General features: G+C 42.8%; 1 protein-coding gene across 1 annotated transcript; it reads right to left on the reverse strand.

Moving 5' to 3' along the window:
• Positions 1 to 101: 101 nt before the first annotated feature.
• il17rel (interleukin 17 receptor E-like) lies at positions 102 to 25,225 on the reverse strand. Its single transcript, XM_055905324.1, has 13 exons — positions 25,122 to 25,225; positions 24,715 to 24,829; positions 24,036 to 24,080; positions 23,642 to 23,784; positions 19,916 to 19,987; positions 17,981 to 18,035; positions 17,700 to 17,863; positions 17,488 to 17,532; positions 17,302 to 17,359; positions 15,709 to 15,839; positions 2,457 to 2,516; positions 2,305 to 2,362; positions 102 to 280 (listed from the first exon to the last, which is right to left on the reverse strand). Exons 1-13 carry the CDS (start codon positions 25,188 to 25,190, stop codon positions 102 to 104), a joined length of 1,194 nt encoding a protein of 397 aa, XP_055761299.1. The 5' UTR covers positions 25,191 to 25,225.
• Positions 25,226 to 26,348: the final 1,123 nt, after the last annotated feature.

Below are 26,348 nucleotides of genomic sequence, written 5' to 3' on the forward strand. Positions count from 1 at the left end.
TTATTTTCAGCACAGTTCCAGATTGATGCTGCCTAACCAGGCCAGCGCAGAACATCCCGTCTCTGCTTTAGATGACTGTGAAAGGGGTAGTTATCGTTCACTCAGTTAGGGAGAGGTGGATACATACCAGTTAGTAGGGCTTTGACGACTAGAGCTGCCACTATGACAGCAGCAGTGAGACAGGCCACAGCTGGCACCACTACGCAGATCAGCTCCAAGTAGCCTTGCAAGGCCGGGGTTTGCCCAACCATGGCAGGGGCACGGGCATCAGCTTGGTCCACTTTGAAAAGCAAAGAGAGAGAAGCAGCAGTCAGAATCAAAGCTCTTTCCAAGGTGGATTTCAGACAAAAGAAAATGAGGACTCTTCAATGTATACTTCAGTGTGTTTTATATAAACAGCGGTCATACACTTTGACTTCAAGCACCTTTTCAAAGCCATAGGATGTTTGTATCTTTATGTCTTTCTGTGTCATATTTCCTAACGCAACCTATTTTCCGTTTGAAACCTGAAGTGGTTCGTGAATGTGGTGAAAATAAATAATTTTTGTTGGTATGAGGAATTCCATCATGTTAGCAGTGTTATACTGAAACCTTTCCATGAAGCCAGTCAAATAGAGTGGAAGCATTTAGCTACAGTGCCTTCAGAAAGTATTCACACCCTTTGACTTTTTTCACATGTTGTTGTGTTACAGCCTGAATTTAAAATTGATTACATTTAGATTTTGTGTCACTGGCCTACACACAATACCCCATAATGTCAGTGGAATTGTGTTTTTCAACTTTTTTACAAATGAATTACAATTTAAAATGTGAAATGTCTTGAGTGAAGCACTAAATGTGCTTAACAAGTCAGATAATAACTTTCATAGTGTTAAACATGAACATGGTGAAGTTATTCATTACACTTTGGACAGAGAGGAAGGAAACCACTCAGGGATTTCCCCATGAGGCCAATGGTGACTTTAAAACAGAGTTTAATAGCTGTGATAGGAGAAAACTGAGGATGGATCAACAACATTGTAGTTACTCCACAATACTAACCTAAATGACAGTGAAAAGAAGGAAGCCTGTGCAGCATACAAATATTCCAAAACATGCATCCTGTTTGCAATAACACTAAAGTAAAACTGAAAAAATGTGGTAAAGAAATAAACTTTATGTCCTGAATACAAATAATTATGTTTGGGGCAAATCCAATCCACATATTACTGAGTACCACTCTTCATATTTTCAAGCATGGTGGTGTCTCTTTCATGTTATGTTTATGCTTGTCATCAGCATGGACTAGGGAGATCTTTACGATAAAAATAAATGGAATAGAGCTAAGCGCAGGCAAAATCCTAGATAAAACCTGGTTCATTCTGCAGATATTGTACAATCCAGGTGTTCAAAACTCTTCGAGATTTACCCAGAAACCCTCACAGCTGTAATCACTGCCAAAGGTGATTCTAACATGTATTGGCTCAGGGGTGTGGATTCTTGTGTAAATTATATTTTTAATTTAATTTTTAATTAAATTTTAATATTTAATTTTCATTAACTTAGCAAAAATGTCTAAAAACAGGTTTTCACGTGTCCCATTATGGGGTATTGTGTGTAGATTAGTGAGAATTTTTTTTTGTAATCCATTTTGAATTCAGGCTGTAACAACAAAATGGGGAATAAGTCAAAGGTTATGAATACTTTCTGAAGGCACTGTACATTTGGCGTGTTCAGTCTCGTTCAACACACCCACACACACACACACACACACACACACACACACACACACACACACACACACACACACACACACACACACACACACACACACACACACACACACACACACACACACACACACACACACACACACACACAGCCTCAAACAAAAGATACTTAGGCTGTGAAGTCAACAGTGTTTGTATCAGATAGGGGCCAAGGCAAGGTGTGCATGCCAGGATTACAGTTTAAAGAAGGTGGAGCGCAGCTGGATAAGAGAATGCCTGCCTCCTTGAGAATTTTGAATGAGTTAATGTAATGAAAGAGGTAAGGTGAACCACACAAGCGTGATGAGTAACCTTGCCTGAGGCTTGCTAGATTTCCTGAAGACTTGCATTAGCTACCATTGCCAATACCTTGGCTTCAGCTCATTGGGCTAACACGGTTTTGTGGGCTAACATGGTCTTGTCGGAGACTCTTTAGGAACCCAGTCGGTCACTCAAGGCTGAATGGTCACACAAGGATGAACTCAAGAGTTTTGAATGAGCTCACTTCTTCTTAATAAACCCCTGTACAATAGGTCAAAAGTCACACAACACTCACAGCATCGTATATGGCAATGAAGGATGGTGACAGCATACTTTACGTTAAGCCTCTTCACCTGTCGAAATAGAATATGCATCTATCAATCAATATCACAATGCCTGTGAAATCTATACATGTACAAACATTTACATGAACAGTATTCATCTTACCTGGACGCAGGTGTTTGGTAGGCAAACGTCCACAGTCAGGTTGAGATTAGCAGATTTCTCCTGCAAAAGGAAGACATAAAACATTTTATTATACTTCAAAACACTCTCCTGTAAAAGGAAACAGAATACAAAAACATGTCAGTTAGCTTTAGAAGAAGAAACAGATTCCCTTACGGCTTCTGTTCAGGTGTGTTCTCTCTCTCTCTCTCTCTCTGTCTCACTCTCACTCTCTCACTACACTACAATACCTGGTATTGTGTTTGTCAGTTCTTCACAGTATTAGACTAGCGGTTAAGAACATTGGGCCAGTAACAGAAAGTTCACATTGAGGACATAACATTATAAAGACTGTTTGTGAAAAAAAGTGTGGCCTACTCAAACGCCGACAAGCATAAATAGACTTTCTAATGAAGCGTTTTAATTACACCGGTTTGAGCCTACGCTGCAGGGACCACTTTAAAATGATTACACCCATGTATTCGTACACATTCATGAAATTGAAAACAAGCTATTATCAGGCTGGTTAATGGGATGTACGTCTGTTGAATTTTGAAAAATCCTCCCCACCCCACCTACTCAGCCAATCAGGAGCCGCTACTGCGTTGCGGCTGTGGCATACTGCATACTTTTAGCTAAACGGTACCTGCTAAATTATATGCAACGATGAGTAAAGAGTATGCAGTTTAAGTATGTAGTACGCTAGTATGGGTATTCGGACACAGCCACTGTCTCTGTGTCCTAAATTGAAACAGAAAAATTACACAGAAAAAGCTTTCTTTTTGTGGGAGCACTCAAGCCTGTTAAGTCTTGGATCAGATGTGTATGAACCCTTTGTTTCAGACAGGTTCATGTCTGAAACAAAGGTGATGCTGAATGGTGATGCTGTTAAACAGCCTGTGAAGATACTGTGAGACACTGGGGTGGCCTATCCTTCATTTTGGAGGGTGCATGTAGTCCAATCGGGCCAAGGTTCTAATTTCATGTCAAAGGTCTTCCAGCAAGTGCTACAGCAGTTGGGTGTTACCCATTGCCCCTCTTGTGCCTACCACCCAGAGTCTCAAGGTGCTGGAGAGATTTCATCGGACTTTGAAGTCTATGTTGACAGCTTACGGCTTTGAGTTTGAGAAAGACTGGGATGAAAGGGTCCCTCTGGTGCTATTTGTAGCACGGGACGTTGTTCAAGAATTTGGGGTCACCGTTGTAAGCTTACTTTTCAGGCCCTTACCCCTATAAAGATATTTAAAAAAATATCTGGATTATCGTCGCCACACCCGAGCGTAGGGGGGAAAAACTACTGTGTCATGTCAACATGTTGAAACCATACTTCTCCTGCTGTGATCGGGCGGGGAAGTCGGTGGAAACCGGTAGCCACCGTGGACTATAGTCTTCCTCAAGGGCATGAGGAAAGCCCAGTATTTCCTTGAGAGCACGAGGAAAGCCTAATACACCCTGTGCCTGTGGGACGGTTGAGTAAAGCAGAGATTCTGGAAAACCTGGAGGGCTTTTTGGCACACTTGTCTCCGGATGTGTAGCGAAGTGTGCCCTTTGCGCTATACCCGCAATGACATCTGCTAAACATGTGTATGTGACCAATACATTTTGATTTGAAAGGCGAAACTCAGTCAAATTTACTAGAGCATGACACGTTGGGGACTCGAGTGAATCCTGAAAAGAGAGAGAAACTCTGTAGTGAGGTAGAATTCATGCTGAGCACGGCATTGCACAACATGGCAACAGTCCGTGGAGTTCACCCTGCATATTGGTACATCAGCTGGATGGGTCTCCGCGCTTTTGTTCCAATTTTCTCAAACTCATTGCTGTTACTGAGTCAGACTTGTACCCTTTTCCCAGGGTCAATGATTGTGTGGACCGTGTTGGTGCTACTAAGTACGTTAGCAAGTTCGATCTGCTGAAGGGATGCTGGCAGGTCCCTCTGAGCGTGCAAAAGAGCTGTCTGCTTTTCTCACTCCTGATGGTTTGTTTTCCTACCTTCATCTTCTGTTCGGGTTACGAAATGCCGGAGCCACGTTTCAAAGGCTCATGCACATCGTGCTACGTGGTCTGGAAAATGCTGAGGCATATTTGGACAATGTGGTGGTATTTATGCCACCTGGACAGAACACCTTAGTTTATTTTAGTTCTGCATCTGCCAACTTGAATGTTAAACTGTCAGAGAGTGAAATCACCCAAGCAACAGTGAAGTATCTCTGGAAGGTGGTGGACCAAGGATAATTCTGACCGGTCATGGCAAAAGTGGAGGCCATTAATAGCCTTCCTGTGCCAACTTTTCACCAGGAACTGTGCCAATTATTGAAGATGGCTGGCTACTACCAGGCATTTTGCAAGAACTTTGCACAGGTTGTTGCCCCACTTAAGGATTTTACCAGTTCCAAAGATATTTTCCATTGGAGCCCAGACTGTCAGGCGGCTGTTGAGAAGACAAAGACCCTGTTGGTCTCCGCACCAGTGCCTGCTACTCCAGATTTCCATCATCCATTCTCTATGTACACAGATGCCAGTGATGTAGGAGCAGGCACTCCTGCAGGAAGTCAACATCAATGTTGAGCAACCAGTGGAGTACTTTTCGAAGAAGTTGGCCTCCTTTCAGAAACACTACTCCACCATTGAGAAAGAAACACACATTAACCCTGGCTTTTCAGCAGATCAAGGTTTATGTTTCGGTCTCTACACCTCTTGTGGTCTTTAGTGATTGTAACCCTCTCGTTTTCCTGTAAAAGACAAGCTCCACGATTTGCAGACTCCCTCACTGGAGTATCATATTGCAGGCGTTTCCTCTTGAAATCAGACTTGTCCGTAGTAAGGACAACTTGGTTGCTGATTTTCTTTCAAGATTGGGCAGTCAATAGGTTTTTGTTGTGCTTAGCTAGTGTGTAGCCCCCAAGGAAATGTGAATACTAGGAAAGTACACAGATCGAGATTTTCCCTCTTTTGTCAAAACTTCTGAGTTTTATGCAGCTATTTTCTTTTGTAGAAAATGTTTAAGGATATGATAAAATAAAACAAAAAGAGAAAAGAGGTGGCTGTTTTGTTTTGTACAATAAACCGCCAATAGACGCCATGTTTATATTAGTTAGTTATGCCTTTATAGAGCGACTGCCCCTAAAAAACAACTAATCCCCTTGAAAACGGCCTATGTGTCACGTTCCTGACCTGTTTTCTGTTAGTTTTTATATGTGTTAGTTGGTCAGGACGTGAGTTTGGGTGGGCAGTCTATGTTTTCTGTTTCTATGTTGGTTTAAAGGGTGACCTGATATGGCTCTCAATTAGAGGCAGGTGTTTTTCATTTCCTCTGATTGAGAGTCATATTAAGGTAGGTGTTTTCACACTGTTTGTTGTGGGTGGTTGTTTCCTGTCTCTGTGTTTGTTCTGCACCAGATAGGACTGTCTCGGTTTTCACGGTTTGTTATTTTGTTTGTTGTTTGTAGTGTTCACTTGTTATTATATTAAACATGTTGAGCACTGGCTACGCTGCATTTTGGTCCTCTCTTTCACCCCAGGAAGAAAGCCGTTACAGAAACACCCACCTATATATGACCAAGCAGCTTGGGGGAGCGCAACAAAAGAACCAGGACTCGTGGACATGGGAGGAGATATTGGATGGTAAGGGACCCTGGGCTCAACCAGGAGAATATCGCCGCCCCAAAGCTGAGCTGGAGGCAGCGAAAGCAGAGAGGAGGCGATATGAGGAGCTAGCTCGGAGGCAGGAAAAGGATCTGGGCTACACTACGTGGGAGGAGATCGACAGGTGGGCGATCAACCCAGGGAGAGTGCCCGAGCCCGCCTGGGATTCTCTGGCGCAATGCGAGGAGGGATACCGGCGTATGGAGGCAGCACGACGACGCGGTAGGAAGCCTGTGAGAAAACCCCAAAAATGTATTGGGGGGGGGGGGTGGGGGGGGCTTAAAGGGAGAGTGGCGAAGTCAGGTAGGAAACCTGCGCCTACTCCCTGTACTTACCGTGGAGAGCGAGAGTACGGGCAGACACCGTGTTACGCAGTAGAGCGCACGGTGTCTCCTGTACGTGTGCATAGCCCGGTGCAGGTTATTCCACCTCCCCGCACTGGCAGGGCTAGATTGAGTATTGAGCCGGATGTCATGAAGCCGGCCCTACATATCTGGCCACCAGTGCGTCTCCTCGGGCCGGCTTACATGGCACCAGCCTTACGCATGGTGTCCCCGGTTCGCCTACATAGCCCAGTGCAGGTTATTCCACCTCCCCGCACTGGTCGGGCAACGGGGAGCATTCAACCAGGTAAGGTTGGGCAGGCTCAATGCTCAAGGGAGCCAGTACGCCTACACGGTCCGGTATTTCCGGCGCCACCTTCCCGCCCCAGCCCAGTACCACCAGTGCCTACACCACGCACCAGGCTTCCAGTGCGTTTCCAGAGCCCTGTTCCTCCTCCACGCACTCTCCCTATGGTGCGTGTCTCCAGCCCAGTGCCTCCAGTTCCGGCACCGCGCACTAAGCCACCTGTGCGTCTCCTGAGCCCTGTACGCACTGTTCCTTCTCCCCGCACTTGCCCTGATGTGCGTGCCCTCAGCCCGGTACATCCAGTTCCGGTACCACGCACCAGGCCTATAGTGCGCATTGAGAGTCCAGTGTGCCCTGTTGTTGTTCCCCGCACTAGCCTGAAGGTGTGTGTCCTTAGCCCGGTACCTCCAGTTCCGGTACCACGCACCAGGCCTACAGTGCGTCTCATCCGGCCAGAGCCATCCGTCTCTCTGCTTTCGCTGCCAACCAGACAGGATCTGCCAGAGCCGCCAACCAGACAGGATCTGCCAGAGCCGCCAACCAGACAGGATCTGCCAGAGCCGCCAGCCAGACAGGATCTGCCAGAGCCGCCAGCCAGCCATGAGCGTCCAGAGCCGCCAGCCAGCCATGAGCGTCCAGAGCCGTCAGCCAGCCATGAGCGTCCAGAGCCGTCAGCCAGCCATGAGCGTCCAGAGCCGTCAGCCAGCCATGAGCGTCCAGAGCCGTCAGCCAGCCATGAGCGTCCAGAGCCGTCAGCCAGCCATGAGCGTCCAGAGCCATCAGCCAGCCATGAGCGTCCAGAGCCGTCAGCCAGTCATGAGCTGCCCTTCAGTCCGGAGTTGCCCCTCTATCCTGAGCTACCTCTCTATCCTGAGCTATCCCTCTGTCCTGAGCTATCCCTCTGTCCTGAGCTATCCCTCTGTCCTGAGCTATCCCTCTGTCCTGAGCTATCCCTCTGTCCTGAGCTATCCCTCTGTCCTGAGCTACCTCTCTATCCCGGTGCTGTCCCTTGTCCCGGTGCTGCCCCTTGTCTCGAAGTTACCCAAAAAATTAAGTGGGTGGAATAGGAGGGTGGTCAGTCGTAGGGGGAAACGTAAGCTGGGATTGACTATGGTGGGGTGGGGACCTCGCCCAGAGCCTGAGCCACCACCGTGGTCAGATGCCCACCCAGACCCTCCCCGAAACTTTGTGCTGGTGCGCCCGGAGTTCGCACCTTAAAGGGGGAGTTATGTCACGTTCCTGACCTGTTTTCTGTTAGTTTTTGTATGTGTTAGTTGGTCAGGACATGAGTTTGGGTGGACAGTCTATGTTTTCTGTTTCTATGTTGGTTTAAAGGGTGACCTGATATGGCTCTCAATTAGAGGCAGGTGGTTTTCATTTCCTCTGATTGAGAGTCATATTAAGGTAGGTGTTTTCACACTGTTTGTTGTGGGTGGTTGTTTCCTGTCTCTGTGTTTGTTCTGCACAAGATAGGACTGTCTCGGTTTTCACGGTTTGTTATTTTGTTTGTTGTTTGTAGTGTTCACTTGTTATTATATTAAACATGTTGAGCACTGGCTACGCTGCATTTTGGTCCTCTCTTTCACCCCAGGAAGAAAGCCGTTACACTATGTGGCGTCAATATGAGTCAGAAACATATATTATAGTGTCAAAATTAACTGCAAAGTCTAAATAGGATCATTTTGGTCATAATGTCTGTTTCATCTAAATTTTCATTTGAAACCTCAGTGCGTCAAATCAAATTGTATTTGTCACATGTACTGAATACAACAGTGAAATTCTTACTTACAAGCCCTTAACCAACAATGCTTTAAGAAGGTAAGAAGAAAAGCGTGTTAAGTAAAACATAGAAAATAAGAGTAACAAATAATTAAACAGTAGCAGTAAAATAACAATAGCGAGGCTATATACAGGGGTTACGGGCACAGAGTCAATGTGCGGGGGCACTGGATAGTTGAGGTAATATGTACAGTTGAAGTCGGAAATTTACATGCACCTTAGCCAAATACATTTAAACTCAGTTTTTCACTGAGGAGAGCCTTAGTTAAAATGGTTTTTTTGGCATAATGCCTTCTCGAACATGTGAGCTTTCATGCGCCTTAATAACAAACTTGTATGCCATCTGTAAATACAAATATAATTGTAAATAACGAGCCTAGTTGGTTAAGCCACAGAAAAAGAGGAAACCTTCCCGCTAGCCATGATTGGCTGAGATAATGAGTGGGCTGGACATGCCAAGAGATGAGTTTGGATTGGTCTGCCATATAGCTTGCTTCTGTCGATTTGAGCTGGTCGGTAGATAATCCTGTCTTTTTATGAAATGAATTGCGTATTAAAACTTAACAAAAACTTGACTATGCAAGTATCAATTTCAATAGAATTTCACTGCAACAACTGTTTCAGAGCACTCTCGTCTGAGTGTGCCAGAACGCAGAATAACTGATGAATTTACTACAACAACAAAAAATAAACAAATTAATAATGAATTTACAAAAGCTCAATACCAGTTGAAAATCCGTAAACGTCTGTAACGGCTTTCGGTCAGTAAACGTCTGTAACGGCTTTCGTTGGTGGAAGGAGAGGAGGACCAAAATGCAGCGTGGTAAGTGTTCATCATATTTAATTGAAACTGAACACTACACAAAACAACAAAGAGGAAAAAACGAAAATGAAACAGTTCTGCCAGGTGAACATACACTAAACATAAAACAAACACCCACAACCAAAATGGGGAAAACAGGCTACCTAACAGGCTACCGAACGACACCTGCCTCTGATTGAGAACCATAGGCCAAACACATAGAAATATAACAACATAGAAAAAAGAACATAGACTACCCACCCCAACTCACGCCCTGACCAACCTAACACAGACATAAAAAAGGAACTAAGGTCAGAACGTGACAACATCGGCAAAAAAGCGTACTTAAATTGTTTAGTCATCTCAACTTTCTCAATTTCCACATTATTTATTACAATATTTATTTGATGCTTATGGTTTAGTGAGTGTTTTATTCCAAATACAATACTTTTAGTTTAAGAAATATTTAAGACTAACGTATTCCTTGCCACCCACTCTGAAACTAACTGCAGTTCTTTGTTGAGTGTTGCAGTCATTTCAGTCGCTGTAGTAGCTGACGTGTATAGTGTTGAGTCATCCGCATACATAGAAACTCTGGCTTTACCCAAAGTCAGTGGCATGTCGTTAGTTACATTGAAAAAAGCAAGGGGCCTAAACAGCTACCCTGGAGAATTCCTAATTCGAACTGGATTATATTCGATAGGCTTCCATTAAAGAACACCCTCTGTGTTATGTTAGACAAGTAACTCTTTATCCACATTATAGCAGCGGTTGTAAAGCCATAACACATACGTTTTTCCAGCAGCAGACTATGATCAATAATGTCAAAAGCTGCACTGAAGTCTAACAAGACAACCCCCACAATCGTGTTATCATCAATTTATCTCAGCCAATCATCAGTCATTTGTGTAAGTGCTGTGCTTGTTGAGTGTCCTGCCCTATAAGCATGCTGATATTCTGTTGTCAATTTGTTTACTGTAAAATAGCATTGTATCTGGTCAAACACTATTTTTTCCAGAAGTTTACTAAGGGTTGGTAACAGGCTGATTGGTCAGCTATTTGAGCCAGTAAAGGGGGCTTTACTATTCTTAGGTAGCGGAATGAATTTAGCTTCCCTCAAGGCCTGAAGACACACGCTCTCTATGTAACGGCTTATAACCGAACAAACAACAAACAAAAACCGAAACAGTCCCATGTGGCGTAACATAACACAGACACAGGAGACAACCACCCACAAACAAACAGTGTGAAAACACCTACCTTAATATGGCTCTCAATCAGAGGAAATGAAAACCACCTGCCTCTAATTGAGAGCCATATCAGGTCACCCTTAACAAACATAGAAACACACAACATAGACTACCCACCCAAACTCACGCCTTGACCGTCAAACACATACAAAATAACAGAAAACCGGTCAGGACCGTGACACTCTAGTAGGCTTAAATTGAATATGTGGCAAATAGGAATGGCAAAATCGTCTGTTATTATCCTCAGTAATTTTCAAAAAGAAATATTTTAATTCCAGGTTGTAAGGCAACAACATAGGAAAAATGTGAAGGGAGGTGAATACTTGCCACTGTACTTAGGCCAATTCTGGGCAGTCATTCATTTTGATTCCGGGCCGAGTCTGACACCCGCTTCTGAGCCGATCCCTCATTGCTAGCTGGGATGAAAACAGCCTAACCAGCACGGCTAGGGCGAGTGAATTGGTCAGAGTTTGGATGGGGGCTAAAGCTTAAGATGATTCTTATGGCATTACACACGGTCAGTGTGAACCAGAGTGACTTGACACAACAACGGGCCAAGCAACGGAAACGACACAGGACGTCTTATTTAATGAAAGGGGTTTCAGTCTGCCTTAAAGAATTCATCCATGTATACTGGTAAGTCTAGCTACAGTTTCAGATTTTATACTTTTCTAATTTCGTCTGAAAGTTGTTTTCATTGCAAGTTAAAGCGTACTGTTAACTAGCTAACATTGAACCTATTTGGTTAACTTTAGCTAGCTATGACAATCGGTTTTGTATTGCTAATACTCAATGGACTGGGATTATGGTTCATTGTTTAGGAATCGATGGCAACACTTGGTATGTGAAAACAACACTTTTTGATTATTTCATTGACCTCCAACATGATTGGCACTACTTTTATTGATCTCACATTATTTCTCTATTTTCCAGAGGTATGTGTAGTGTGTCATCATTTAATTTTTTTACTTTCCAAGATTATGTTTCTTTAAGCAGTGCTGCTGCTCTGCACATTTGTAGGTAAGTGAAACTTACCTGATAACCATGCATTTAAAAAATTAAGTTTTACGTTACATTTTCTTTTCATTAACTTATCTTAATGTTATTTTGTTGTTTGCAGGTGCACTATCCTTCTGACCCTATGCAGCCAGGTCCCATCTACTTTTTAACTCCTCGTAAGTGTGGCGTGTTTGGTGTCTGTTGTAAAGCAATACCACAACAAGTCAACTACTTGATTGATGAAGACATGTCATCCAGCAAAGGCAGCAGCGCAGTCATCAACTACATGCACCATTTCTTCACCAACTACGGAGTTGGGGAAACACGTGTGGACCTGAATTGTGATAACTGCAGTGTACAAAACAAGAACAAGGTTGTGCTCTGGTATTGTGCCTGGTGGACCATGCACACGCTCCACCACAGTCTGGACCTTCACTTCCTGATCGCAGGCAACACCGAGTTTGCCCCCGACTGGTGCTTCACCCTCATGAAGCAGCGCTTCAGAAAGACCAGAGTGAAGACTTTGTCTGAGATTGCTGGTGTTGTGAAGGACAGCACTATGACGGAGGTCAACATCCCACAGCTGGTTGAACTGGAGGGTGGTACGGTGCTGGTGGAAAGCTATGGCTGGCAACAACACCTGACTCCGTACTTCAGGCCGCTGTCACAGTTCAAACAGTACCAGCACTTCAGGTGAATATCATTTTCATTGCATTGTATGAGGTTATTCTTCTTATCTAAACATGGGAGGTGAATTGATGTAGTGCAGGCTTGTAATGTCTTCATTTTTTTATTTCCTGTTTTACAGCTTCGATACTCTTGAGCCTGGTGTTGTCGCCAAGGATCGTTTGGACTATCGGGACCAGGTTTCAGCTGCTACGCAACGCTGACATCCTTCCTCCCATAGATGGTCTGCCTGTACAACCACCACCTGGACTGGACAAACGTATCTCTTTGAGAAGATCAGGGAGTAATGCGACGAAGAGGCTATGGACATCACATGCCCTGCACCAAAGTCAAGGATAGGACAGAAACAGGCTCTCCGAATATAGCTTCCCTTGATCATGCGTGGTTCGGACAGACCAGTCATCAGCACTAAATGATTCTCTCCTAACACACACGCCATTCATTTCTCCAACTATTTGTTTTATTTATCCTGCAGCTCAGTCGCTTTACCCCTGATTGTATGCATATAACTACCTCACCTATCACTGATATTGTTATTATTCTTGTACATACTGTATATCTTATTTATATTTACACTATTTATAATATTGCTACTACGCAAGTAACCATCTGGCTGTACCATTTACACCTTCTGTAGAGACCCATCCACTTGGCAATATGTGGCTGGGGGTTATAGCGTTTCTTTCACGTGACCCATCAATTTAGACAAGTGTGTCTGTGTAAGCGTCATCTAATATTTATCAAATATTTTTATCTGGACACTTTGTTAACCTGTAATTTTTCCTTATTGTAGGCTACTACTTTAACCACTTTTAGTCTTAATCTTTACTACACTACTCACTGTTTATCACATGACCTCACGATCAGGTTGGTTTCACCAGGCAAATCATAACCCACCATGTGTGTGTGTGAGACCGACCAGTATCTTTGATGAAGGGTCGGGAGCTGATCTACGTTGCTATGCCCATCAGTGGGGCTCTGGCAAAGACCTCACCTCTTGCCTGCTCACCGACGGTCATCGATCGGGAAATCAGAATTTGGTAGGTTTAGTCTGACTTCAACATAGGTCATGTCTGACACGAACATATACTATCTCTAACTGCCATAGTTAGAGATAGGTCTTATCAGAACGGTGACTGTGTGTATTTGTTGACAGATGCATGAGATTCAGAGAGACCTGGCACTCAACACATCCACCATGAGGTGATTACTGATAATACAGTACAGCACAAATGTCTTGTAATAGCAACACCCTTTTCATTCCATGTGTCAACTCTGCCTCAACTCCGCCTATTTCTACAGATGGACTGGATATGCTTTTGCCAGACGGAAGCCTCAGTCACTTGACCTATTCAAACTTCAACATAGTACCTGTTTGTGTGTCAGATATTACCTATCCTCACTGCCATTGGTAATATTAGAGTGACTATGGAGACATTGAAGATGAAGTCCAGACTGACAAACGGGCTTGATACTGATGTATCTGAATGGAGAAAGACCTGGCACTCGGCATGAACATTTTACGAGACAACTTTTACCTGTATTGTCTTTTTTATTATTGATTTGAATGTATCAGTCAATATAGGGAGGGAGAAACCCCTGTGTATTCTCCACCAGGATCAGTGAACTCCTGGTGTATACGGGACACCACACAGGAAGATATGACCACTCTGACATGTTTGACAAGGTTGCCCCATTACCACCAGAGGAGCAACCAAAAAAACGAGGCCAAATCAGCGGGTGTAGTTCCCCTTTAAGTTGATCATGCACGCTGATTGGAGTCATCCTCGGTGGTCTGTGCTGGCACAGGTGATATTTAAGAGCTGCAGAGCCAATGCTCCAGTTGGCATGAGAGATGTTGGAAAAGCTAGGCTGTAGTTTAACTCTCAAAAATGTATGACTAGAAAGACTTATATTTTTGATTTACCTGTTTGGTTTGCTCCATGTTCACGTTCACTCTCTAACTTTTATATTACTTAACTAGGCAAGTCAATTAAGAACAAATTCTTAATTACAACGACTGCCTACCAAAAGGCAAAAGGCCTCCTGCGGGGATGGGGCCTGGGATAAAAAATAATTACAAATAAATACAATATAAATATAGGACAAAACACACATCACAACAAGAGAGACACAACACTACATAAAGAGAGACCTAAGACAACAACACAGCATGGTAGCAACAACATGGTAGCAGCACAAAAACATGGTACAAACATCATTGGGAAAAGTCAACAGCACAAAGGTCAAGAAGGTAGAGACAACAATACATCATGCAAAGCAGCCACAACTGTCAGTAAGAATGTCCATGACTGAGTCTTTGAATGAAGAGATTGAAATAAAAAACTGTCCAGTTTGAGTGTTTGTTGCAGCTCATTCCAGTCGCTAGCTGCAGCGAACTGAAAAGAGGAGCGACCCAGGGATGTGTGTGCTTTGGGGACCTTTAACAGAATGTGACTGGCAGAACGGGTGTTGTATGTGGAGGATGAGGGCTGCGGTAGATATCTCAGATAGGGGGGAGTGAGGCCTAAGAGGGTTTTATAAATAAGCATCAACCAGTGGGTCGTGCGATGGGTATAAAGAGATGACCAGTTTACCGAGGAGTATAGAGTGCAGTGATGTGTCCTATAAGGAGCATTGGTGGCAAATCTGATGGCCGAATGGTAAAGAACATTTAGACACTCGAGAGCACCCCTACCTTCCGATCTATAAATTATGTCTCCTTAATTTAGCATGAGTAGGATGGCCATTTGAATCAGGGTTAGTGTGGCAGCTGGGGTGAAAGAGGAGCGATTACGATAGAGGAAACCAAGTCTAGATTTAACTTTAGCCTGCAGCTTTGATATGTGCCGAGAGAAGGACAGTGCTCCGTCTAGCCATACTCCCAAGTACTTGTATGCGGTAATTACCTAAAGCTCTAAACCCTCAGAGGTCGTAATAACACCTATGGGAAGAGGGGCATTCTTCTTACCAAACCACATGACCTTTGTTTTGAAGGTGTTCAGAAGAAGGTTAATGGTAGAGAAACTTCCCTGTCCTCCCTCTTTCCTAACCCCTCCCTCTCTCCCTTCTCCCTCCCACTCCCCCAGTCTCTCTCCTTCTCTTTCCTACCCCCCCTCCCTCAACTTAAGTTGGGGGTTCTTTTCTTTTAGTTTGACTGTATCAGGCAACTCTAATGGGCATCCATGGTGGGTGTTAAGACCCTACTCGAGCTTGGCTAGCACTCAGTAGGCACCCCCATTGATGCCTTTCAGAACCTATTTTAAAACCCCTCCTGGTTTAGTTTTGGTTGTCAGTGACTCATCTGTTAGTTCCCTCTTTATGTTGAGTGATGATTTTTGGTTGGTTATTGGGGAAGTAAGTCATACAGCAGACTTCATAGTAAGCAAACACCCTTATTTAAAAAAAAAAAAAAGTACTGTTGCCTATGATAAGAATTAGGTGCAGATAGACATGTATTTACCACATGTACAGGGAGTGTGTGTTCTGGGTGGCATGCAGAGGTCCCCGTCTTCACACACACATGAAGAGAGAGGGGTGCTCTGACCCGTGACGTTAAAACCAGCCGCATCTGGTCGACACCCAGGTCCCAAGCTGGAGAGCAAGGCAATAGCATCATTCAACATTACTTACTGTATGATCACCTGCAGTATAGAGCCCCACTGTTGAGGTGTCATAATACCCATAAAACCTAGCGGTCAAACAGGGAAACATTCAATAGTTTTTCCACCATTCATTTTTTCCCATAGGGGATTTTAGAAACACTTAAAATAAGGGCTGTGTTTCATGTAGGCTTACCCTGGCGTGACGTTTTAATAACCATGTAAATCTCTCTCGGACAAGGTGACTTTTATCAATATATTCGGCTCGATTTACTCAGACTTGAAAATGGTAATTAGCGTCAAAGTAGACATCATACAAAACTACAAATCCCTGCAAGCTCCTGCACGTCATCTCTGGCCGATACCTTTACGAACAGGTATTGTGTCAATTTAAAACTTGCACAAGACCATTCACAGAATTGTCCATTGAAATAAATGTACCCTATTTATTCATTACTGTCACGCCCTGACCTTACAGATCCTTATTATTCTCTATGTTTGGTTAGGTCAGGGTGTGACTCGGGTGGGAAAGTCTATATTTTATTTTTCTTTGTTTTTGGCCGTGTGTGGTTCCCAATCAGAGGCAGCTGTCTATCGTTGTCTCTGATTGGGGATCATATATAAGTTGTCATTTTCCTTTTGGGTTTTGTGGGGATCTTGTTTTCTGTATAGTTTCTTAGCCTTACAGAACTGTGCGCTTTTGTTTTTTTGACTTTGTTATTTTGTTTGGTGTCATCAATAAAAGTTACGATGTACGCCTACCACGCTGCGCCTTGGTCCGGTCATTCTACACACGAGAGCTGTTACAATTACTACATATAGCTAACATTAAATAGTTAATCGAGAGATTCTTACCTTTGCCTCAATTCGGCAGTCTCATCAAGATCATCATGGAATTTGTAGTTCATTATGATAGCAAATGAGCATTTCATTTTGGGGTAAATGGTCAATACAGGCAAATATACTGAAAAAAAGTCACCCTGTCCTAGAAAGATTTACACGGTTATCAAAACATCACACCAGGGTGAGCCTACACGAAACGCAGCTCTTATTTTAAGTTTCTAAAATCCCTATGGGAAAAAACGACTCTATATTGGTAATACTAGATAACGGACTTAGGTTCAAATAGTAATTGTTTTCTTTCAAAAACGTTTAAGAGTTTGATTCAGCATACCTGGAGTGCCCTATGGATGGGGTTTGCACTTCTGGTACTATTTCATTGGTCCATTGTGTCAGACAAGTTTTAAAAAAATGCTAATTGAATCCAGGTGTAACATAATATTGCATTCGTGTAAAGACTGATACTAGTGTGGGTGGTTTCTTATCATTGGGATTTATGGGTTTGGCTGATGTACAAACTGTGGTACCCTTTTCCACTTAAAAGTCTGTCATTCACAACTTCAGACGGATCACTCGTGATAATTATCTGCACACTATTTACAGAGAGCTATTACCTTGGAAATTCCCATCTGCAAAGGGGCACCGGATCCAGGATCCAGAATCTGTGGTAAACTACAGCCAGGAGCATGCATTTGTTAGATACATTTGTTCTGCACACTCAAAGGGGATATGTAGCGGAAAGTTTAGATAGTAAGTGCATTCAGTCATTGAAGAAACCACAGGCAAAGGTGGTGTCGTACCTTCATGCAAAGCTGTGGGTGTGGATCCACTGTGGAGAATGTTATCTGGAAGGAAAGTTAAATGGGGACTTAACTATAATAGTTCTTGTAAAACCGTCATCTGGTGAAATAGCCTTGGTGCCTGACTGTTTCTATGTCACATCAGTCTTTTGTCTTTGAAACAGCCTTTTAACTGTGAAGGAGTTCAGAGGTGATTGATAGAGGCACCTAACCTTTTCACTGTTGAGGGTCTGTGATGAACCAGCCAGATCGTCGCACTCATCGTCCCCTTGTTTTTGGCACAGTGAGATCACCGCAGCAACAGGACACGCCGGTTCCCATGACAACAGCTCCTCCACCGGGTCAAAGTTAATGCCGGACCACAACTCCTCCAGATCTTTGGAGAAAAGAGATGCGGTCAAAAGCAATGCACTGACAATCTTGCAAATTTCACAATCAACCAACCAACCAATGAATAAAACATGCAGTGTAACAGAAGTTGACGGACACTCACGGTCTCTGAAGGGAAAGACTTGAACTCTGGGTGCATCAGAGGTGGCAGACCAGCCCTGTGGGATAAATATATACAGTGCATTCAGACCCCTTGACTTTTTCCACATTGTTACGTTACAGCCTTATTATAAAATGGATTAAATAAAACATCCTCATCAATCTACACACAATACCCCATAATGACAAAGCGAAAACAGGTTTTTAGAAATGTTTGCAAATGTATAAAAAATATAAACTTATTTGTATAAGTATTCAGACCGTTTGCTATGAGACTCGAAATTGAGCTCAGGCGCATCCTGTTTCCATTGATCATGCTCCCGAGTGGCGCAGCATCTCAGTGCAAGAGGTGTTACTGCAGTCCCTGGTTCGAATCCATGCTGCATCACATCCGGCCGTGATTGGGAGTCCCATAGGGCGGCGCACAATTGGCCCAGTGTTGTTTGGCCGTCAATGTAAATAAGAATTGGTTCTAAACTGATTTGCCTAGTTAAATAAAGGTTAAATTTTAAAAAATCATCCTTGAGATGTTTCTACAACTTGATTGGAGTACACCTGTGGTAAAATCAATTGATTTGACATGATTTGGAAAGGCACACACCTGTCTATATAAGGTCCCACAGTTGACAGTCCATGTCAGAGCAAAAACAAAGCCATGAGGTCGAAGGAATTGTCTGTAGAGCTCCGAGACAGGATTGTGCCGCGGCACAGATCTGGGGAAAGGTATAAAAAATGTTCTGCAGCATTGAAGGTCCCCAAGAACACAGTGGCCTCCATCATTCTTAAATGGAAGACATTTGGAACCACCAAGACTCTTCCTAGAGCTGGCTGCCCAGCCAAACTGAGCAATCGGGGGAGAAGGGCCTTGGTCAGGGAGGTGACCAAGAACCTGATGGTCACTCTGACAGAGCCTCTGTGGAGATGGGAAAACCTTTCAGAAGGACAACAATCTCTGCAGCACTCCACCAGTCAGGCCTTTATAGTAGAGTGGCCAGAAGAAAAAGCATATGAAGTGCCCACTTGGAGTTTTCCAAAACGCACCAAAAGACTCTCCTCGCCATGAGAAACAAGATTCTCTGGTCTGATGAAACCAATATTGAACTCTTTGGCCTGAATGCCAAGCGTCACGTCTTCATCATCCCTACGGTGAAGCATGGTGGTTGCAGCATTATGCTTAGGGGATGTTTTTCAGCAACAATGACTTTGAGACTAATCAGGATCGAGGGAAAGATGAGCAGAGCAAAGTACAGTGAGATCCTTGATGAAAACTTGCTCCAGAGCGCTCAAGACCTCAGACTGGGGCGAACTTCCAACAGGACAAAGACCCTAAGCACAAAGCCAAGGCAATGCAGGAGTGGCTTCGGGACAAGTCTCTTAATGTCCTTGAGTGGTCCAGCCAGAGCCCGGACTTGAAGCCGATCTAACATCTCTTGAGAGACCTGAAAATAGCTATGAAGCAACGCTCCCCATCCAACCTGACAGAGCTTGAGATTATCTGCAGAGAAGAATGAGAGAAACTCCCCAAATACAGGTGTGCCAAGCTTGTAGCATCATACCCAAGAACACTCGAGGCTGTAATCACTGCCAAAGGTGCTTCAACAAAGTACTGAGTAAAGGGTCTGAATACTAGTTTTTTTTTTATAAATTTGCAACAATTTCTAAAAAACCTTTTTTTGCTTTGTTATTTTGGGGCATTGTGTCTAGATGGATGAGGGAAAACATCAATGTAATCAATTTTAGAATAAGGCTGTAACGTATCAAAATGTGAAAAAAGTCCAGGGGTCTTTCGAATGCACTGTAACACCACAATTTTCAGAAGACAATCCAGATCGTCATAGACATTTGATTACATAAAGGTCAAACAAAATTATCTAACAAGAAGCTAAAAAAGTAGATAAAGATTGACCTAACTAGATAATGATCAGTTAAGAATCTTTACCTCGATACAGAGACAGGGCATAGGTGTAGAATACTGCAGAGTAGTATTCTTCAGCACATCCTCCTTTCTGATCTGCGGAGAGGGAACAAGGGTCAAACATTATTTGACATACTAGTCTAACTGGAGTGCCAGATGGGCCTGGTTTACAAATTTGCCACTATTACAAATGAAGTCGGAAGTTTCCATACACTTAGGTTGGAGTCATTAACTCAACCACTCCACAAATGTCTTATTAACTTTTCTAGGTTAGGGGGCAGCATTCTGCTTTTTGGTGGGGGCAGCATTCATTTTGGTGTGTGGATATAAAACACTCTAAAGTTTCCAAAACTGTTAAAATAGTGTCTGTGCGTATAATAGAACTGAATTGGCAGGCGAAAACGTGAGAAAAATCCATTCAGGAAGTAGTTTTTTTTTTTTTTTTTAGTTTTCTATTCAATGCCATGACAGTATCCATTGACTTAGGACTCAAATTGCAGTTTCTATGCCTTCCACTAGATGTCAACAGTCTTTAGAAATTGTTTCAGGCTTGTATTCTGAAAAATGAGGAAGTAAGAGCAATCTGAATGAGTGGACCCTAAAGTGTCACAGAGCTTTTTCATGCGCGAGACCGAGATAGTGCATTTCTTGTTTACCTTTTAAATTGACAACGTTATTGTCCGGTTGAAATATTATCGATTATTTATGCTAAATACAACCTGAGGATTGAATATAAACATCGTTTGACATGTTTCTATGAACTTTACGGATACAATTTGGATTTTTTTGCCTTCCTGTTTTGACTGCGTTTGAGCCTGTGGATTACTGAAGAAAACAAGGTTTTTGGATATAAAGAGACTTTATCGAACAAAAGGAACATTTATTGAGTAAATTAATGTCTGCTGAGTGCAACCATATGAAGATCATCAAAGGTAGGGGATAAATTGTATCTCTATTTCTGACTTGTGTAACTCTTCTACTTGGCTGGTTACTGTTTGTATTGATTTGTCTAGTGGGCTATGTTCTCAAATAATCGTAAGGTATGCTTTCGTCGTAAAGCATTTTTAAAATCTGACACCGTGGTTGGATTCACAAGAAGTTAATCTTTAAACCTATGTAAAATATGTTTTGTTTTCTGAATTTTTATAATGAGTATTTCTGTATTTGAATTTGGCGCCCAGCAGTTTCACTGGCTGTTGAAGAGGTGAGACGCTAACGTCTCACGTAACGTACAATTGACCTTATTTTAGCGCCCCAAAAACGTAATACTTCCAGATCAACTGTAATTTCAATACCATTGTAAAGCACAATTTCTCCCCTTTCTAACAGAATTTATGCCGAGACCTGCACGCTGCCCGTTTCTGCATAATTCAAGAAGGCAATGAGCTCCTTCGGGTCTTTTTAAAAATGGTGGGTGGGGAAGCGAAACTAATGCGTTATAATGAGAAGGACAGATGTCGTGTGGGAAAATGGCTTTTTTCACTCAATCTGTCCAATTTATCACCTTATCGCCTCTAAAATGTAAATAAAACACTATAAAGAGTTTATATAATGTGTCATTACATACCTATTTGAAGAGTTGTGTCGAGCTTGAATCGGGTTTTTAGGGCGGTGCTAAAGTGATCTTCAGAAGTAAACAGCGGCTTTGAGAATGATGATCGCATGCAATGATGACAAAAAAAATGACTAGGTATCCCCCCTTACCCCCGTCACTGTCCATTTCTTGTTTTTAAACGATGAGAGAAGTGCTACACCTGGTGGAGAGAGATTGTACGACAGAAATAGTTGATTTATGCGTGCTGTACGTTACGACATGACACGTCAAGATGTAACGGAGGGTCAGTTTTTTCAACTTTTCTCCAATACTATAGAGCCATTACCATGTCAATCAACGCTTGAATAGAAACCTAGTTCACACCCCCGATTTTGAAGTGAACACAGTCGCTACAGTCCCATTCGTTTTCTTTGTGGCCTCGTTTGAATGTCGCGGTTACGCACATTTGTACGGAATGGGGTGAGTTTACGTTACCCAAGGAAGTTTTAACAAACTATAGCAAGTCAGTTAGAACATCTACTTTGTGCATGACACAGGTAATTTTTCAAACAATTGTTTACAGACAGATTATTTCACTTATAATTCACTGTATCACAAGTGGGTCAGACGTATACATACTCTAAATTGTCTGTGCCTTTAAACAGCTTGGAAAATTCCAGAAAATAATGTCATGGCTTTAGAAGCTTCTGATAGGCTAATTGACATCATTTGAGTCAATTAGAGATGTACCTGTGTATGTATTTCAAGGCCTACCATCAAACTCAGTGCCTCATTGCTTGACATCATGGGAAAATCAAAAGAAATCAGTCAAGACCTCACAAAAAAAATTGGTTGAACCAAAAAGTCTGGTTCATCCTTGGGAGCAATTTCCAAATGCCTGAAGGTCCCACGTTCATCTGTACAAACAATAGTACCCAAGTATAAACACCATGGGACCACACAGCCATCATACCGCTGAGGAAGGAGAAGCGTTCTGTCTCCTAGAGATGAACGTACTTTGGTGCAAAAAGTGCAAATCAATCCCAGAACAACACCAAAGGATCTTGTGAAGATGCTGGAGGAAATAGGTACAAAGTATCTATATCCACAGTAATACAAGTCCTATATCGACATAACGTGAAAGGCCGCTCAGCAAGGAAGAAGCCACTGCTCCAAAACCGCCATAAAAAAGCCAGACTACGGTTTGCAACTGCACATGGGGCCAAAGATCGTACTTTTTGGAGAAATGTCCTCTGGTCTGATGAAACAAAAATAAAACTGTTTTGCCATAATGACCAATGTTATGTTTGGAGGGAAAAGGGGGAGGCTTGCAAGCCGAAGAACACCATCCCAACCGTGAAGCACAGGGGTGGCAGCATCATGTTGTGGGGGTGCTTTGCTGCAGGAGAGACTGGTGCACTTCACAAAATAGATGACTTCGTGAGGAATGAAAATTATGTGGATATATTGAAGCAACATCTCAAGACATCAGTCAGGAAGTTAAAGCTTAGTCGCAAATGGGTCTTCGAAATGGACAATGACCCCAAGCATACTTCCAAAGTTGTGTCAAAATGGCTTAAGGACAACAAAGTCAAGGTATTGGAGTGACCATCACAAAGCCCTGACCAGGTGGTGATCCTAACTGACCTAAGACAGGGAATTTTTACTAGGATAAAATGTCATGAATTGTGAAAGACTGAGTTTAAATGTATTTGGCTAAGGTGCATGTAAACTTCCGATTTCAACTGTATATTGGTTCCATTGTCCTAGGCAAGCTCAATCAAGCCCAGGTAAAGTACTTGAAATAACTTCAAATGGCATTTCAATCCAGGGTCTGATCGAGTATAACACAACTGATTTATGATGCCTGTCTCATACCATCTGATTGAGTCATTTCTATGACCTTCCTCTTACCTGGGTTATTATCAGAGTATACACAAAGTATAGGGTTGACTATCACCGTTTTACAACACTTCCTGGCAAGCAGTAGTTGTAAACACACTTGTCACTGGGAGGTTATTATTATTATGCTAGGAAAGTGAAAGTGGGTGGAGTGCCTCTTCATTATCAGTGCCTAGCCTGGAATCCACACAATGCTTTCATTTCACTGAGTGAAACAACAGTGAAATATACATTATGGATTCCAGGCTAACCAGGGTCTCACAATTTGAAAATTAACATTTACTTTTTAAGGTCTCCATCTCCTGTAATCTTACCAGTGTGCTGGCCCCTGTGTCTCTACAGGTGTAGGCTTTTCTGTGACACAATCTCAGGTGATAGTCTTTATCCTCCAACATGTCTGAGACAGACACAGCCAGCTCCTTTCTGTCTGCGTCCACAGTGTACACTAGCCTCCCAGCTGTCATCGGACACAGTCAGTCAGTAATCACACAGTCAAGGGAAATGGATGCACTGCCAATATCTTTAGGCCGATTTGTACACAAGGAAATACAGAATGAGTATATTGTTGTCGGGTTTGGCAAGGCAAAAAATGTAGCCTTGATGAAGGCAGAAATAGTCGGTCATTGTAACCCATGCTAAGGAATATCTAGAGTGATTCAATTGTTGTGAACTATAGAACAATAGAGAAATAAAATCTATTAAACTTACTGATGCATTCTGGAATGTTATTCCGAAGATCTCTGCTGTTACATTCTGAAATATAGTTTAAAACCAAGTTAAGGTTTGTTCTCTGTGCTTCGACATATGATCATTGTGTATGCACATTGAGTAAGAGCATGACTACCCTGCTGATCAAGCTGGTCTATGTTGTTTTGTTCAGCAGGGTAGCAGGTGACATTCGGTTAGGAAATGAGGGTGTTATGATATTTAAGTGTTTCTCCATTAGACATTTGCTGACTCAATAGTTATGCTTATGATCGCCTGCAGTGTCAGTTTACTCACTCAACTCAATAGCTCTTATATAATCAAAGTCAAGTACAGTCAGGTTTAACCAAAATGATCCACTGGGAATCTGTGTGTGCAAGATGCTGAAATGGCGATTTCAATCAATCGGTTGATATTATGGCTACCTAATCGTCTCCCTCATTCCTAATTGGCATATATCCTCACCTCTACACCATGCTAGCTAATGTGTGATGAGCGTTCTGGCACAAGATGGCTGCAGTGAATCACTCGTGAGTGCCACACATTGTTGCTGGAAGAGGCGAGTTCCCCTCGTATTATGTAAAGCGCTTTGAGTACCTCAGTTGGTAGAAAGGCTCTATATAAGTCCAATCCATTATTATTCGTATTATTATTCACCATTGATCACGGTCCTCATCCTCACCTGGGACTTGGTAAGTGCTTGTCCAGGCGACTCCACAGTAGCTTGGATTTGTCTTGAGAGTGACGTGAACGTATTGACCTGGCCACACCTCAGAGCAGTCATTCTGAACCTCCAACTTGATGAGAGAGAAGGAGAGAAGGAAAATAAACAAATAGACACACCAGCCATTACAGGTGTTCTTAAGCCAGATCCATATCTGTTCCTATCAATAGAGAAGTGGTTTTGTTGCCGCAAGCACACATAATGAACAGACATGTTTTGCTTGGCTTTGATTGACTAAGTGTAATGTTCACCAAAAAAATATTTATCTGACTGTACCTGTTGTCCCTCCAGTCTCTCTGTAGTAGTGTGTAGTGTAGTAGTTTGTAGTATGGTAGGGTGCATGGTGTGCTAATGTACTACTGTACCTGCTGTCCCTCCAGTCTCTCTCTGGCTACTCTGGGGAAGCTGACGAGCGTACACATTTCCAACATCATCCCTGCGGTAACAGTGCATATGGAGACACCGTGGATGTGCTCTGAGGAAAAGTAGCGTTCAAAATCACGAGAATGCAAGCTATACAGAGTACAAGTACCATAATTACAGTGTGTATCTGCTTGTGTGTCAGGGTTGGGCTCAATTCAAATAGAATGCAGTCAATTCGGAAAGTAAACAAAATTGACAATTCAATCATCAAAAACAGTTATTCTCAATAAATTGAAAAGTAGAAGCTATTTATTTCAAAACTTTTTAAATGTCAGAAATGTTTCATGTTTAAATTTGATCACTTCCTGAATTGGCTGCCTTCAACCTGTGTGTGTGAGCGTACGTGCGTGTCACATGCGCTACAGGAAGCAGTGTGACCCTGAATCAAAGGGCCATTTAAGATATTATCGCAGGGGTTTCCCCCCTCAGGCCCCCATCTCGCTCTCACCTGTACAGAACTGACTATGGAAGTACATACTGTGGCTCTGTTCATAGTGGTCTATCTGGTTTCAGTGGTATGCTGTTTTCACATAGGTTGCATTCTAAAAACTTAACAAACACACCTCTCCCCTCAGCCCTCAAATTAAGTGGACACTTCCATGACATCTGACGAGTTTACACTTGCAGGGCGAGGGAAGAAGGAATGATTTTTAAAATTGACCACCTTCGGCTGGAAATTCGTCACTCGTTTGTCCCGCGACGATTGTGTTTTCAGCCACCGGTAGCGTGTGGGTGCTTTTTATGCGCTACAGTCAATAATGATTGCATGTCTACTTATATTAACTATATATTTTTTCATATACGCCTACTGTATGATAGCTAGAAAATGAATTAGCTGACTCACGTTAGCCTGCCTGCCTGGAACTTCTGAAGGAAAATGTTTTATTTCTACAATTTCCAAAAGCTAACCAAACAAAAACATGATTACTTTTACGAGAAGTGTTTGTGCATTAATAGCACAATTTCTGACTTATTTACATTTGTTTTTACTTACACTTGAATGTTGACTCCATATTGACATTGAGGTTTTACGTTGTGGCTGACTTTAATTAGCGGATGTACAAACATCGCGGTTTGAAATATGGGGCGTGTCAGGCTCCGAAGTGTACATAATTATTCAGTCGCAAACTCCATTAAAAACTAAGGCTGATTGACTGTTCTCTCTGCTA

The sequence above is a fragment of the Salvelinus fontinalis genome, chromosome 39, assembly GCF_029448725.1.
Source record: "Salvelinus fontinalis isolate EN_2023a chromosome 39, ASM2944872v1, whole genome shotgun sequence".
Classification (NCBI taxonomy): domain Eukaryota; kingdom Metazoa; phylum Chordata; class Actinopteri; order Salmoniformes; family Salmonidae; genus Salvelinus; species Salvelinus fontinalis.